Below are 17,848 nucleotides of genomic sequence, written 5' to 3'. Positions count from 1 at the left end.
GTTATTAATGCTGTGAAAGATGTTGAATGTGCGCATCATTTTTAGCACACCTGCGGTGTACAGACGAGGGGTTGTTATTGGATTGAAATCCCACACCATATTTTAGTTTTTGCCTGAGCACACAGGCGGCCAGGATCCAAACTTCCGTGTGGCTCCACACCCTGTTTTCCGGGGAGCCGGTGGAGATCCAGCCCTTCAACACGCTGCTCTCTTACGTCCAGTCCGTGAGCAGTGAGGTGGCCGCGGCGGAGATTTCTCCTTCTGGCCGGATCTTATCTTTTCTCCAACTGAGCTCTTTCTAGTCTTTTCCGCGTTTGACATATATCGGAGTAGTAAAGTCGGCGCGTTGGTGCTCAGTCGCCCGCAAATCGTTGTGTCCTTGCGCTGCGCCTCCGTGGCAATGGATTGATTTCAGTGTTTTTTCTCCGACCTCTGCCTCGACCAAGTTGAGAAAACAGTCTCTCTAACCTGCGGCTCTCTCTTTCCAGCTACATGTTTCATCCGGCCAGTTTTAAAAGTGCCTGTCTCCGGATGTTTCTGCACATTTTAGGACTTTGAACTTTTTTTTCCGCTTGTGCCATTTGCAGGAGGTGGCCCGGGGTTTTAAGGATTTCGTTTTTTAAAAGCTTCTCCGGGGTTCCTGAAGCCTGCAAAGATTTATTCGTGAAAAGTGATGGCCGAGCGGGGAGCTCTGTCGCTCCTCTCTCTCCTCTGTCTCACCTTTCTCTACACGGAGACCACCGCGGCAAAGCATGTCGACAAAGGTAAATGTATTGTAACACACTGCCAGTTGTTCAGCTGTGTGTCTGCTTCTGTACGCCTCGATTGAAGAAACTTACCGACATTGCATCACGAGTTGTAAAAGAAAGAAACACACGGAGCTGTTGGCTCTGGAAACCAGACGTGGAGCTAGGTAGCTAATTCTGCTGTGTTTAGGTCAGCTACTCATTCACCATTTACACAACTTTTAAAAGTAGGCTACTTTTCCGTAACACGCACACTATTGACTCTTCGACCATCCCTGTTTAAAGCAGGAAAGCAACACGCTTTTCCCACTCGTCCTTTTGTCTTTGCATAGAGGCTGTTGAGGCAGATCTGCTTATAGGGTTTGTCTTTCAAATGATTCCTACATATGTGGTATAGTTGTTTCACAAATCTATCTTTGGCTTGTGCTTTGTATTTGAAAGGCTACATCACACATTTTGTTTGTTGAATTGAGATCATCCCATCTATCTGTGTTTGACTGGCTCTGGTGGTCATGGAAGTGCAAAGGATGGCAGGAACTTGAATCTAAAAGAAAATACAGAGTCATTAGTGCTCACTGTCCGGTAATAAGCTAGCATCATCAGTCCAGCAGACATCTCATTACCTGGGCGTCAATACATGTTTAGCTGATGGATAAACAGAACCAAATTAATTTGCTTCTGTTAATTGTTTTGAAGTGAGGGCACTGCACTGCAGTCTCTGTCTTATTCCAACTGGTGGTATCCTGTAGTGAGATATTTCCCTGATATTAGAGGTGGTTTCTTGATATCAGAGGTATTGATTAGAGTCTGTTTGTTCAGTATAACTCGCCACAATCTGTTATAAGCACTCCAAGCCATGGCACGAGTGCCTGAGATAAATTGGCGAGCCATGAGAAGAAAATATTTTACCACCGGTCATTGGAGTGCACAGCTCCAGCTCGTATCACATACCCCATCGTGGCAGAGTCACATCTTTATCATTTAAGCTGTTAGACTCCATCAAACACAGCAGCATGTGGTCTGCAAAATTGTAAATGTAACTGATTCTTCTGCTACATGGCCCAGTTTTTTCTCTCCATCATTCTCCTGATATGCAAAATAGTTGTGTGTGTGTGTGTGTGTGTGTGTGTGTGTGTGTGTGTGTGTGTGTGTGTGTGTGTGTGTGTGTGTGTGTGTGTGTGTGTGTGTGTGTGTGTGTGTGTCCGTGTGCCTTTTGAAAGCTTGTTGTTTATTTTAACAAGAATGAATGTGCATAGAAGACAGGCCTTGGAGTGACAGGCCTGTGCTAGCTGCTGGGCTCTCTTGCGTGTGGAGCCTGATGAAAGACCCTCTCCTGCATGAAAAGGGCTCTGCAGTGGTGGAAGGGGAGATAGAGGGAGAGAGAGAGCTAGAGGGAGAGAGAGAGCAAGAGAGAGAAAGAGGGAGAGAGAGAGAGAGAGAGAGAGAGAAAAAAAAGCCCCTCCTTGGCTTTGCTGGAGATCAGTACAAAAGAGAGAGAGAGAGAGAGAGATGGGGGTAGGGTGAAACAGGCTGACTGTCTGGAAAGTAATAAAACCAGGAGATTAAGGGGACCAGGGAGTTCCTTTGGGAGCTTTGATTGATTCCAGAGAATTGGACTGGGACCCACACGCAGAGAGAGTCTCAAATTACTAATTGTGGGGTCCCCTTCTCTGAAAATATCTGTTTATTCAAAACACATTTCTTTGAGGTCCTGACTGTGGCCATAACTTATCTTTCTCAAAGTTGGCAGAGTTACAGCCCAAACTTAAAGAGTTTCAGTCTCGTATACATATAATAGGTAGTGTAGTTTTACTTTTGAATAACCTGTTAAAGTTCAGCCGAACTGCCGCTATTTCATTTTTACCACTTCCTCCTCTTTAGCTCTTAAAAGTTGTCAGAACTTTAAAAAAAATGGCTCAAAAAGTTTGGCTTTTGTAGATAAATCCCTGTTAGAGGAGAGTAAAATCCATTTAGGCTCTATCTTATCTCGGTAATCCTGCTGGGAGGGAATAGTGTGCTGATTGTCTCCCAGCGGACAATGCAAATAACTTGCTGAAATGTGTAAACATTTGGCAACCCTCTCCGCTCTTACAGACCACTCACCAGGGTTTTATCCTCACAGACCACCTTAGATGCAACATTGCCCAGACTTTATAAACAACTGTCGTTTTTTTTGGCGCATTTAAGGTCTTCTCTGTGGACTCTGCTGCTAAGAACATAATTCACCACCTTTGTGTTGTTGTATTTGGAAAGCCCTGGTGGTCCTACATCCCAGGTTGTGGGAAAAGAAGTAGGAAGGCGTAACATTGGATCTTATTCATCCTGAATTCCAACAATAATTCAAGTATCACCTTCTTTTCAACAGTGTAATCTGTATGCAACGTGTGGTAAAATATTTATCTTCTAGCCATTTACACAAATTGATTTTACAACTTCATCCTCAACTCAAACATAGCTGCATCTTTTCCACAAGTCCACATCATACTGTGATGAGTTTAGAGGGGGCGTCATGCAGAGTCACCTGCTGTCTTTGCCGTATAGAGTATGCTGTTTACTGATCATTTATTTATGGGATCCAATCGCTCATAAAGGGCTAATGACCTCCATCCACCGAGAGATGGATAATTGCACACTTGGCCAACTGTTTGATTCATCTGTTTCACTAATGAAACCAACCCATTAGGAAGTGCTACTGATCTGCTGTGGACACTGACGTGGAGGCTCAGCTTGTAGCTGCTCTGTGTCCTCGTGTAAAAGGTGGCGTCGCGAGGTCAGCAGTGTAAGATCACAACTCGTTTGTGTCCGGGGTTTGTGGGGGTTAAAACGAAGGCAATTATTGAAAAAATAATTTGCCCTAACAGTTTATCACATGTAATTGGCAGAGAGAAAGGTAGATCAATATCCTCTGAATAGATGTCATGACATCTGCTGTTGCATCTTTTTGGTGAGTAGGGGTGAGTGTAATCACCCGCTTTCAGCTTTTAGCTGATATTGTGACAAAATAATAGGACTATTGGCTGTTATTTCATCTAACAAGGCGCTCCACTTTGTTGATTTGCTCACATATTGTTGTAATTTAGCACAGTGCCTACAGTGTAGTCAGAACTGCAGGATTTATGCAGACGTCGTGCAGTTAAACTATAGCAAGGCATCGTCGTTCGCACCATAGCAATAATGCACGTCTTGAAACGCACATGGTTTGATCCCTATTCTCAATGTATCAAACTTTCACCCCTTAGCTGTTAGTCTGGAGGTTTAATGCTTGTGCACCAGATTTAATCTACATGAATTCTCTCTCCACACTCTATAAATTTTAATCTGGTATTTTCCCGTATGTTTGATTGCTGTTCAGCATGCTGTTTAAAACTGTTTCTCTAACTGCCATTGTTAGCCCCCTGTGTAGTTGAGACATAGTCTGGGCTGGATGGCTGCTCGTGATAGTGAAGGGAGGATTGTTTTGAGTGGAGAGATGCCAAGGTTCATGGTCTAAAAACCAGAGTGGATCATGGACAAGTCTATGGCTTCTGCTGCCGCCCTTAAAATGAAATTGCCTCAATCAGAGCTGCTTCTAGTTGTGCGGTGCAGAGAAACTTCCTCTCTCTCCGCTGCAGCCTGCATACCAGCCTCTGATTCTGGTACACATTTAAAGGCTTTGGAAGACTTTCTTAGGGCTGAATGAAGTTTGAACGACGTTCAGTTATGTTTCTTTTTCTTTTTAGCATTTGGTTGTTTTCCTGGATATCATTTTTCAAGTACATAGTTTTTTTTTATCTCGTAAACCACCGGAACAAAAATCCAGTGTTTATTGCACTGAAACTCACTTTATCTTATGTGATTTTGCAGACATTTACTAGGGCTATGAATTGCCATGCCACCAGGACAGTAGGATCTGCATTTATCACATTCCCTGTAACACCTGTAGTGTCATCGCACTACTTTGAAAGATCACGTACACTAACAATGGCGCTTCACTTTTCAAATGAAACAAAGTCTTTACTGAGTTCATCTTTGCTTATAAACTATTAATTCAAAGCGATAGTGTTTTTGAGAATCGTATTCTCAATAACGCATAATATTGCGATGAGACATTGTAGCGATTTATTTCTTACACCTGTAACATTCACCATATTTTCATACATACTGATAATAGGCCTTTCAGGCATGTTTGCAAACCGTTATGCTCTCTGGGGTTGTTGTTTGTGGTGGTGGTACCACAGGTACTCCTACACAGATGTAAAAAGCACAGAAAACAAAAGTTTTTTTTCTATTTGGGATCGTTGGAAACAAACTCCTCTGCCATTCAAACACTGGGTTGAAGTTGAATCGAATTTTCGTATTCATCAGCTATGCTTTTTTTTAATGCTAAAACCGGTCCACCTTTTATTTATATAGTTCTTTGTCCACCAGCTCCATCAATTCTAACAGGATATTTTTTATGTGCTGGCAGAGACTAAAGTTATTTTTTTAACACAACAATAATCAACTTCCAGGGGGAACCCTGCTCTCTGGACACAGGAAAACCCTTTGATTGAATGTGGCACAAAAGAGGAAGGCTATATAGGTGATGTCCTGAACCATCAGTTTTCTCTGTGCTTTGAAAGCCTGCCTATTTGGTGTTTGTGATTGGTCAGTTCACAAAAGGCGGCTCACATCAAGTGTTCTCCTCTTAAAAGCTGAACTTCTCTCGGCCTCAGGTGTTCCTGCTGTGACAAAAAGATCTCAGACTCTGCACCTTTCCAATCTGACTGCTATGTGTCTCCTTTGTGTCTGCTGGACCTTTCATGTCAAGACAAAAAAAAATCAGAAAAACATTTGGGGGTGTTTGAAAAGAAGTGTCAAGAGGCCATAAAGCTGTCCATACTGCCCTGTGATGAGTCCTTTGAGACTTTATGGTAACCTGAGGGACGTAGCTTCAACAATATTGTTGTCTTTTACTGGAGACATTGCTGGAAACATGTTTGCCTCACTGATTTCCACGGTTTCTTTTTAGTTAAAAAAAAGAAAGAGAGCAAAATGTAAAATGTCTAATTCTCTGAGGTGCTGCTGTGCTCCCCAGGTTTCTCCATTCTGCTGTGATTGACTGATGCTCAGGCTTAATGACCACTGGGAGAGCAGAGTCTTTTCAGTTTCCATGGAGCTGACGCACACAGCAGCAGTGCAAGCAAAGCATACAAAGAAGACACTGACATTATGGCTACATGTCAATAAGAGTCTAGTTTGGCATCTCTTTCATTATGCTGCTATGCGCTTCAGCTATAAGGCGACTTCTGCCGGGCTCTGGAGAACTACACTGGTCAAGCTCTGCTCCTCAAGTTGTCTGTGTTATGTTGGTGCATGCTTTTGCAGTTAAGGTTGGTGTCAACTAGGAAAATAAATTGTTTTGAAATGAACAATTATTGGTCGGTTTATGTTCATACTTCTGTTGGATTTGTAGCAGAATGTCCATGAGTGCATCTTCTGATCAGGCGAAAACATTTCTGCACCGATTTCATATTGCTGTGGTTAAGTCAAGAGTTTATATTGAACCAAAAACAAATAATTACCAATTGTTAATGGAGGCTTTTACCAGAGCAGCACACAAACTGGCCAAAATGACTTGTTACGGTTGTATTATGTGTAGTAGGTGTCTTGCAGACTGCAGTCACAGTTGGTCATGTTATTTAGGACAGCATGGCATTGTCCAGGTTTTTACTGCTTGCAGCAGTCAAGCTACCGTGTTTCAGTGCAAGTTCTTTATAACTGCAGCATGACTGCAGCAAATGGCAGAGAGTTCACTGACGTTAGATGTAAGTATTGTACTGCAAGCAAAGAAGTATTTTCCCCTGGCCTGGCATTCAAGCAAAACCTTGAAGGAATGAGCTCTGTGGCCCTTCGAAAAGGAATCGTTATACAAGCACAGCAGGACAGTGAGGACTTTTTTCCCTGAATTTTTTTCACAAACTTTTGCTATTTTGATTCTGCCGAGCTCCTGTCGTGGTGTCTCCTGTCTGTAGTGGCAGCTGCATAGGATTATGACACATGCAAGCTGTGCTTCTCAGATGAGCCTGGACTAATGAGTGAACGTTTTTACAGCCCTGGGGGGCATATTACAGACATTTAATAAGATCATGCCCTTGTTTGATTTAAAAATAAAAAATTCTAAATGTTTTATTTTAACATTTTTGAAGCAAAGTCTAGTTGACATTTGGGTGATTACGAGGCAATTGAAGGACAATTTTGGCTTTGTTTTTGTATTTTTGTGCAAAGTTGGAGTTGTTGGTCTGGTGATAATCTTTGAAATCAGATTTTGATATTCCAAAGCGGATATACCTACAGCATTTTTGTTGAAGGTGTGAAAAATGATACGCTATCTCTATTGGAATGTTTCAATGACAAAGAGATTTTCTACTGAGATATTATCTTACAACAGCATGTCTTAACGGTTGAATAAACCTGAAGGATGACAAACCACTGTCATTTCCTTCCCAAATGTTTAAGAAGGGGAAAAAGATAAAAAATCATTAATGAGTAGGGATGTCGTGAGAACCCATACTTCGATACCAAGTCGATTCCAAAAGACCATGTGACTTACTTAGTCAACGAGCCCCTGGTACTGACAGACTGTAGAAAAAACAATACGGATTGGTTTTTCTACAGTCTGTCGGTACCGGGGGCTCGAGACTAAGTCGACGTTTTAAAATCAGAAAGGAAATTTTAATTTCACTCTCAAGAATATATATATATATATATATATATATATATATATATATATATATATATATATATATATATATATATATATATATATATATATATATATATATATAGCGTAATGTATATTTGATGTAATTGTGAGGTGGCTGGTTTCAATCCTGGCAGCAGCCCTCGTTGTAAATTAAGAGACTCGTATTCTTCTTGAATTAATAACCTTCATTTAATTGCACTGTACCTGCTGGAGTTCCAACATCCTGCAGCTATCAGACATGAATTTATTTTCTGGCGTCTTCTTGGAGGACGTCCAGGGTGTGATGAATGAACCTGGATGTATTCTCCATAATGGAGTTCATGGTGTAGTGCAGTTGTTAAGTAGCTAGTGCTTCAAAGAGAATGCAGGCAAATACAGAATCAATGCAAATTTTCCAATATAAGGATTTTTGTTCATTACAATTGTCCAGTATGGATAGTGCAATTTGAATCTTGTTATGCCCAACCCAGGATTGTGTTTATGGATCCCGTGGCCCTTTAGTGCCCAAGCAATACAAGATTCATATTGAGACTGAACTATTTCTTGTCTTTCTAACCTCGGACACTGTCTTATTCCATTTTACTAATCATATTATTGTTGCTAGATTTACCACTATGTGTATGTCGGAGAGATCTTACATTCACTCCTAAAGTATCAATCAACCATGTACACATAGAGCCTCTCAGCCTTCATTCAGTCAAAGGGACTTTTCATGTGCTGAAAGGGTGTGGGGGCAGTCAGTCACAGAGAGAGGATTGTGAGCGCTGCTCAATCGAGCTGGCTGCCATAATCTTGTGCCTGGCCTGTGGCTCTTGGCAGCTTTAGACATGGTGGGATGTGTGTGTATATGTTTGGGTGGGTATTTGTATAGGCGATGCCACCCATCTGGGGTTGAACAGCTGTTTCATCAACAAGGTTCAGAGAGTTTCCCATCTTGAACTCACTCTCCAGCAAAAAGGGAAAAAAAATCGTGTTTACCTACTTTCACTGAGAAGATGGAGAGAAATTAGACCGTTTTGATTTATCCTTGCGTTTATTCCATATAACAGCTAGCAACCTTGGTGTCATTGATTCAGTATTATGCGATGAGCACATATTTTGAGAAACAGAAAGGTGAGGAAGCAACCCACTTATATTATTATAGGCCAAACTGTTTTATTGTGATGTAGTTTTTATTTAGTTAAAGACAAAATTATAACTTTGTGAATTGCAAAGAGATTGGTAGTTGTGTGGTGAGGGTTTGTCAAAGAACTTTGATTTCTAAAAATGTGCTTATGAAAAGAGTTTACAAGTTTCACATAAATAAAAACCTCATGTTTTCCACTGGAAAATATTGACATGTGCACTGGCAAGCCCTTTTTGAGAATTTGTTACACAACTTTGCTAGATGGCACACAACCCAATTCGATGCCAGTGCTCAACTCTAACCAAGATTTCTAAATATGGAGACGTGCCAAATTAATTCTGTTTGATGTTTCTGTATTTTCTCCTTTTTCTTGGTCTGTTTTACAAAAACAGTTTGGTCCGGTTTATGTAATGTAAATCCATAGAAAACCACTTAACGTTCAAACATAGCAGGCACAGTGTCTTTTATGCTTCAGCAAGATTAGAAGGTGTCATTTTTTCACGGCACCGTCTCAGCATGCGAAGCACAGCCGTCTTCAGGGTTGTTGAGTCTCAGACATTTAAGTTTAAACAGTTTAGGGTTTAGCGTTAAGACCGATGAAGTTTCTGTGCTAGTCGTGTATATATCAGCTCGTGTCCCAGTTCCTCTCGGAGCCTCTCTACTCAACCTCCCAGGATTTGTTTTGATTTCACCTGCTGCTATGGTGACCCCTGGAAAAATTCTCCTGGTATTAACTGATGTTTCTGCTGCTAAATCCAAGCTGAAACGATTCTTTGAAAAGTTCAGCGTTAGATAGAGGCTCCTTTGTGCTGTTGGGAGCTCCCCTTTGGCATGGGGCTCCACTGACTGCAGTGACTGACTGCAGGGACTTCTTACCATGTTATTGGAGCCAGTTCCTCCTCAGCTCTGAGCTCATCTAAAGCTAACAGAGGTCAAGAGCGGCAGCTGAAATGGTGAAATTACTGCTTTATGCCTTTTTTAATACATTGCCATGATGTAATGGAATTGGCTGTCTCTTTTGATTCTGCTTTCTTTTTTTTGCCCTTCACAGTTGAATAAATGTGTCCCTCAGCAGCACTTACTTGAAAGACGATGGCTTTTCTTCTTTAATATAAATGTTTCTCAGCTCTAACACAAAATAAGCGTAAACTTGGCTATCCGAAATGCTAATTGCTTCTTAAAATTTGATTTACTGTACCACCGTGGTGAATGCATTTTTACTGTTGATGAAAATATCAACCCATAAGTGGTTAAGTGAGGTGTTGGGGCTGCTTTTTTATTACAATATTATATTAAAAAAAAAAGAGCTTCTGGAAGGGTCTTCATTGCTTGTGATTTATGTGCACCAAGACCTGCATTCAAGTTCCTAAAATGACAGCAGAGTTGAATAGTCTTTGAGGCAGAGTCCAGCACCGGGTCCGGTATTCGTGTGTAACCGCAAAAGAGTTGTGTGAAGCGTAAAACACACATTCATATAAATGCACGGGTGTGGGCACGGATACATATAAATAAAATACAGGCGGGCAGCTGGTGACAACATAAATATGTTGTTGTTTTTTTCTGGAGAAATCAGAAATAAAATGAAGCTCATTCGAATTGTTATTAATAACTGACAGAAACATTGCGTGTATTACCTTCTCTTTCTGACACACACACACACACACACACACACACACACACACACACACACACACACACACAGCGAGCGCATCTCTGTAATTGTAATTCATAGTCAAGATTAATAGATGTTGTAATTACAAAATTCACAACATGTTTTTATCTAACGAAATATTCTGCTTGGGGTTTATCCTTTTTTTTTTTTTTAAACAAATAATTATACTGTGGTCAAAAAACTGATTGCTGTCACAATACTGCACGCACCTGTATTAACGTGCTCGTCAAGCAGCAATGTAACGGCACCATAAATTACATTTATATAACCACATAACACAAAATTGACAGACCTTCGAAGCTGCATGCAAAAACCTCAATAGAAGCTTCAAATGAAAATAAAATTAAAAAAGACGTTCTGTACAGCCCTAGTGCTCGACATCCCAGACCCCAAAATAACTTTAGCAGTGCAAGACTCTGCTTTGAGGTTGTCCTTGTTTTTGATGTGAGGACTACACTTCCTGCCATGCACGTGGACAGCAGTTACTACCTCTCCCCTCAGTTAGAGTGCCCTTTTCCTAATGTGTATGCTAGTCCTTGATCTTTTGGGAAGATGATAATCTCGGCTAGTATGTTTTTTTTATTGAACCTAATAAAAGACGAGGTTTGGCTGTTATATCAAACTTAAGATAGTGAGAAGAATAAAGTTAGGTTTCTGACAGGTTTACACAATACAGAGGAAGATTGCACAATATTCAGTTATTCAGACTCTGAGCATTTCTCTGATGTGCACGTCTGATGAAATTCTTTTGATGACTACAAAGTGGAGAATAAATATAGTTTACTTTCTTTGGCACCGTGCCAAAATGACACATGTAGTACAGCTGGGTTTCAATCGCTGTTGGATGACGTTGTACAGAACCTGAGAGCAGCATCTGGGACGACACAATCGCTTGAGCTGTGTCTAAATTCAGACACGTCCCTTCCTCTGTCTAATATGGAAGAGGAGGATGAGCTTGGTGTGAAGGATAAGCAAGTTGGAGGCAGGAGCATAAACTCCTAGAGGTGAGGATTTAATCCAACTCGAAGTGTACACAACGGGCAGTGATGGAAAGCAGCTGCATCAGTTCCCTTTTGATTCCTTAACCATTGTCCCTTGAACCTTGACTCCATTCGCTCCCTCCTACTCCTCAGCCTGTGACAGGTCACTCAGCCACAGCACCAGCATGGCTGCAAAATGGATGGCGGCCAGCAGGGAGCACCTGCGGAGGAATAGCAGGCGAGCAGCATTCCATCACAGGACCTCGAGACACAGATGTCATATGAGACACGAGGGACGTGTTTGCAGTGGGGGATGGGGTGGGCGGGCCAGTGGCAGAGGTTTTGGCATGGTGGGGCAGTAATGGGGTGGGATAGCAAGCCAGCTGCTACCAACAGATTCTTAATGAGGTGTCCCATCAAGAACACAGGGAGATGAACATTAATGACTACAGGTGAACTTGTCTGTTCATTTATTCCCTCCTTTTCAATCACGCTAGGTCCATGACATGTTTGGGCACACAGGGTTTTTCTTCCAAGCCTGATTAGAATCTAGTTTGGCTTGATTTTTCTATAATAGGGCTGCAACTAGTACGACGACCATTTTCATTATTGATTTGTTTATTATTTAGTTTTGATTGGTTGATTAACCATGTAGTCCCAAGACCCAATGAAAGCATCTTTAATGTGCTCGTTTTGTCTGAGCAACAGCACAAAACCTGAAGATAGAGAAGCAGGAACAAGCAAATGTTGTTGTTTTTTTGGCTTGATAAATGGCTAATGATTCATTGATTACCAAAATTGTTGTTCACTAAATTGTTGTCAGTAAGCAATCCAGCCGTATGGGCAATGCAAACCTTGAGAGAGTTGACAGGTGGTGCAGTGTGGATGCATGATGGTCATAATCAGATTGTGTCGATGCACAGAATTAGGATCTTTGACCTTCATGAATAAATGAATGCAAGCGTTGACATTATGAGTGAAATTAGCATGTGTATTTGGTAGATGTTAGATTCAGCAGCATTATTCTTTTCTTGAATAAAATGTGAAACTCTGCTTGCTAAACATTAGCTTTTCAACATGAACAGCAGGCAGTGGAGCTATGTGGATCGAACTCCAGCTGAAACGATTAATTGATTGGCAGAAGAAGCGGTAACTATTTTGATAACTAATCGTTTAAACAATCTTAAAACAAAATATTTTTGGGTAAAACAAGACAACAAGTTGCAGCTCTTGTAAAACCATCATTCACAATGTGAATAATTATATTTCTCTCATGAGAAATGTGAGTATCAAGTGAGTTCTTCTTGTACAACCTTTTCTCTGTAACCAACAATCCAAATGGTTGAATTACTGGTCAGGAAAAAAAGCAAAAATGCTCTTTCTGCTTTCATACTTCATTTACCTGGAGTGGTTTAAATTAGTCCTGAGTGCATAAGCATGTCATTCAAGCATTCAGGACACCTGCTGAACAAATTCACTCAAAGAACACACACACACACACACACACACACACACACACACACACACACACACACACACACACACACACACACACACACACACACACACACACACACACACACACACACAGAGCAAGATTCTCAAATATGTCCTGCAGTCTGTTTGTGCCATATGCCGTATAATATTGTAGTGAAGTGTTGCAAGTCTAAATAAAAACTCACCCAACATTATCTAATTACGCAGGTGTGAAAGCACATTAATTCAAGTCGGGTTTAACACTTTTTTCACATGTTCAGAATGAAGAAACTGTTCATTCAGCTGAAAGATGCGAGTACTTTCATTAAGCCGAGGACCACGCTGCACACTTTCATTTCTCCTCAAAAGAAGATGTCAGAAGTGGTCTTGAGTTATAAAGGGTGGTGGTTTTATTAGCCACTGATAGCCCGTGGGGTGCTTTTTGTTGCAGAGTGACAGGGGACTTAATAATGAAGCTCCAACCCAATGAGCCCTGAATCAATGGAGCCCCTCTTCCCCTTCTTTGTCCCTCTCTCAATCCCCCCACAGTGCCACTGCATTCCCAGCCTGGCGGGGCAGTGTCTCAGGGCCAGGGCCATGTCACGCACCCCTTTGGCCCCAAACGACCGTGGTGGTGGGGTGGGGTGGGGGGGAAGGGGGGTCAGAGGTTCAAGTGCTCCCCGTGGGGCAATGTATGGGATGCCTAGCGACACTGTGGCTTGGCCCTCGGACTGGCTATGTCGGTAATTAATTTCTAATGAGAAATAAATTGGCTGACCTCGCAATAGCTAGCCTCTTGGCTCTAGCTCACTATTACTGCCTCTTTCACATTTTGCCTTTCTCCCATACAGACTTCAAAGGAGAGGCGAGGATAGCCCCTCCTGGCTCAACGCTGATAGTGAAGTGCTCAGAGAACATTCCTTGCGTGCTAGACGGAGGTTGAGTGTGGATTTTATAGGCTGTGTTTCTGCTAGTCCCACACATACCTGTGGTTCATGTGTATGGTGTATAAGGTTAACTGTGTTAACCCCTTCTCCTATGTAACATCAGAAATACAACTGGCAGTGCTGAAGATGTGAAGGCTACAAATCTATAGTTGGCTTTTGTTCCATTATCATCCTGTGCTCGTAGGTCTTATGGAATTTACCAGGCCATTCAAATGCTCTTAAGGAATACTCTGACATTTTGGGAAATTCACTTATATGTTGTCTTACCAAGAGTTTGAGTTTGAAAATCAATAATAATTTAATTTCTATGCATTGAATATGGAGATCGGGCTTTGAAGCAGGGGGAAATGTCTAGTCTCTCACAAAAGTAAAAAAGGATTTGCTTACCCAGCAACTCTAAAACTGTCTTCTTTACAAGGGCATTGTTTATTATTTAGCAAGACAGCTAGCACATCAAAGAGGCAGCTGGATTTTGCAGGTAAAAAAAATACAAATTCTGCCAAAATTGGGACAGGACTTGTACTGTGTGTAGTTTCTGGACCTAGTTTTTGTTGGTCCAAAAAGTAGCTCCTGTGTTTAAGATAACTGCTCTTTAAGACACAATGTCCTGTTATTTCTCTACATTGATTAAACGCACGCATTACCTGTAAATATGATGGCTTTGGAGTTTAATGCATGTTACTTGGCTAGTTTTCACATGTTTGCAGTCAGCGTTAAGCTAGTCACCTCACAGGGCTACCTCTTTAGAAATGTTAGTTAAAGGAACAAAAAAAAGTAATTTTCCCATTCAAATATACTTAATTAAATCTGTGTGTTGTGGGTTATTTGGTCAACGTGGCGGCATTCTGTATTGATAAGATTTCCTGAGGGGAAACAATTGTGTGAAATGCAGGAAGCCATTAGGAAGCCAGGGACTCGTGTCTCTCCCTGCTGAGTAAATAGTGTCTGGGCCTCTCCCCGTTTCATCCACTTTTGAATGAGCCCTGCACTTGTAACAATAAAGGCAGGAAATGAACTGTATTCACACAGGAGCGTGCAGGATGCTCATTGTGTTCCTAATTGACCGAACTAGGTTAGGTGATAAAAGCAGGCTTTTCTCTTGGTTAGTTGAAAATAGCTCAAAGGTAGCAAACAGTAGGTGTGGTCCAAAAAAGCAGCTAATGAGGCTTTAGATTTTTTGTGCTGTTTCGACCATGTCCTAACTGACCCAGTTGTGTGAAATTGGAGCTCACAGTTTGAATCTGTAATAATGCACGCTTGCATTACTTACGTGCAACACATAGCCCACGTATGTGAGTGAGTGATGGAAAAAATGAGTACATGAGTCACCCATTGTTGTTGCACCGTAAGTGCTGTGTGAAACCAATTGCAGTCCTCCATGTCAACGTGTTTACTATTTGCTAACCTCACCTCGCTGTAACATCCTCATTTTCTCTCTGTGGAATGCAGGTGTGCCTCACAGCCAGACAGCGTTGCTTAAATCCAGGGGAAAGTTGTTTTGACCTTCAGTGTCGTAGAGCATGAGCGTATTTGAGCTGACCTGCATTCAGAGAAGATTGGTAATGTAGTAGGGATTTAGTTAACTACTACAAATCCTACTTCTCATTAGACAAAATTCAATTGGGTGTGTGTGTTGCTGTAATACACACTTTCTCCCCTGAGCCATTAGCTTTTTCTTCAATGAGCATCTGCTATGTTTTAAAGTAATATATGCCAATTATGCACCAAGAATCCAATGAACCAGTTTCCAGATTGACATTCTGGTTTAATTGTTGGGTAAGGGATCAGTGGTTATCTGGCCCACATTTTGTGCTTAGTGTAATTGATATCTTACCCCTAGATTAAATCACGACTAAGCAGGTTAGCATTGAGGATTTTCCCAGATTAATTCCAGGAGTCCAATCTGAGTGAGTTGACCACTCTCCCTGTATCATCCCAAATGTCGGCCTTACCTGGGATTTAGTAGCATATGAAAAGGAAATGAGATCAGAGTTGGGGATAAATCCTCCAGCAAAGCCTCCCTCAGAAAATGAGATGCACACATGGTATCGTCAGTCACCAGCTGCTCTTGTCCTCATTTCCGATAAATTGATTTTTAGGTGGGGTAGTCCTTCAGAGTGGAACGGTGTCAACTAAAGCCACTGTCAGTTAAACCATGCATTTCCTTTATTCACTTTCTTGTCTCTAATGATATGTAATGCAGCTTTGCAGTCACTTTTTTTGCATTGTGGCATGTGAAGAAATGTGCCCCAGTGAGGCCGTCTTCCCTTTTTGTTATAGTCCATTCAGCCTCAAGAGATATGTTGTACTTCACATGAAAATGCTACACATTCACGTTGTGTCCACAGACTGTTATAGGGTCCCCATGTCCCAGCAGATTCACAAGCAACTAATTTAGGAGTTGTTAAGTGATTTAACATCTGTTTTTTATGAGACCCTAGTGAGCAACAACTGCCACCTCCTTCTGCCCATCTCTGTCTGTGCCTGTGGCGTCAAGGCTCGCTTTTGAATTTCAATCAGCCTTGGATGCATTGTTGTGTTTATTTGAGGGGGATGGGTCGGTTAGGGTGTTAGTCATAGTTACTGGTTGTGTGTGTCAATCAAATATTCAGTGTGACCAATGGACAGCTCATTGGAGGCTAGTTTGGTGTGTTCTCAGGGGGCACATGGCTTTAACTGCTGCCCGCGGGGCGAACCCTGCCCGCCATTCTTCACACATCGTCCGCCCTCCCCTCGTCATCCTCCTCACGAGAACACAGGCAGTACAATCAATAACAGCCTCACCCTCCTCCTCCTTCCACTCCCCTCGCCGACTCCTCCTCTGGTCAGCCGCTCCCTGCTTTCCATTTATCAACACTGCGTTTGATGTCTGCTTCATCATTCTCTGTCAACCCCTTCAACACCTCCATGTGTGTAATTGTATTAGATTGTATTAGAGTTATTTGGCTCGCCCCAGCTGGTATTGGGCCAAAGGGCTTCTTTCCATGTACCTGCAACCCCAGACATTAGTTTAAAGTGTCTTTAGACTTTAATTTATTTCCATATGGCGCTGCACAGTTGTGGTTCAGTGGGTTCCCCAGTACCCTAAGGTACATTACGTCTTTTATTAAAGACTTTTCCTTTTTCCTGATTCCCATTGTTCACACCATCCTTCTCTTGTTACAAGGCAGTGAGGCATAAACATTGAGCTTACATTAAAAATCAAAGCCAACAGCAGGCCTGTTTTTAGAGGACTGGAAATGACAGAAAAACTAATCTTACACATAAACATGCACTTGGACAGTGAAGATGCCCGCATCATTCTCACACTGTGAAATATCCCTTGACATTTTTGCCACTTACGCTCATTAGCAGTTTATATGTTGAAGAATGTGCTCAGTGTGAAAATATTTGACTACAATAGTTTTTATTGTGCCCACAAGGAAAACTGGCACCACCTCAATATCTGTTTTTTAAATGTGTTTGTGGGTGAATCTGGACCAGTTGAAATGTTCAAAATTCAGACCTAGTCAAGGATGCTTTGTTGAATGTAAATGTAATAAACTGGACACATATTCACACACTTGCATCAGAGCTTCGTAGGCAACATTACCAATAAAACTCTAATTCCATTTCAATATATTCACTTTTGTCTCGTCAAATCCCTTCATCAACTAATGAGCGTTAATTTCCTTTTGTGAGGCTCTTTTGTGCTACCTGTTGTGTGAGGATAATCTCCGGCCAATACATTTCTTGTTTTTGAGAAACCGTGGCAGCATGTACTGGGAGAGAAGAGAATGATGGTGTGCAGAGCAGAATAGGAAAGCCTTAAGAGGCACAGTGAGAGAATCTGTCTTTGTCGATTACACACGCACTACAACCTTGGCGGCCACATTAGATCTCTTTCTTCATACACCAAACTACCATTAATAATGGATACAGCTCTCTGGCTCTTTAGCTTTCTCTTCCCCTCCCCCCAGCATTGCCCCTCAAGGCGTCTACCCCTCTCTCCCTGTCCCCCGCTTCCCTACCTCCATCCTGTCCTGTCCTTCCCTTTTCCCCCTTCCCCCCACTGTTTCAGCTGTGAGACTGCTAGCCAGAAGCCATGGCAGGTGTACATACATCATCATGGCGCTGGCCACACAGCCTGCAGCACCCAAACAGTCATCATCAGGCAGACACATCCACCTGCCTGAAA

General features: G+C 41.9%; 1 protein-coding gene across 17 annotated transcripts in view; it reads left to right on the top strand.

Moving 5' to 3' along the window:
- Positions 1-128: 128 nt before the first annotated feature.
- Positions 129-17,848, top strand: part of neo1a (neogenin 1a) — a 162,195-nt gene continuing 144,475 nt past the window's right edge. For all 17 annotated transcript variants that reach the window (XM_029460985.1, XM_029461053.1, XM_029460967.1 and 14 more), the window contains exon 1: positions 129-764. In XM_029460985.1, coding sequence (XP_029316845.1) covers positions 674-764 — 91 coding nt within the window. In that variant the 5' untranslated portion in view covers positions 129-673. The remainder of the gene's footprint in view (positions 765-17,848) is intronic.

Source organism: Cottoperca gobio, chromosome 3 (genome assembly GCF_900634415.1).
Source record: "Cottoperca gobio chromosome 3, fCotGob3.1, whole genome shotgun sequence".
NCBI classification, from domain to species: Eukaryota; Metazoa; Chordata; class Actinopteri; order Perciformes; family Bovichtidae; genus Cottoperca; species Cottoperca gobio.
This window is presented reverse-complemented; position numbering and strand designations above follow the sequence as displayed.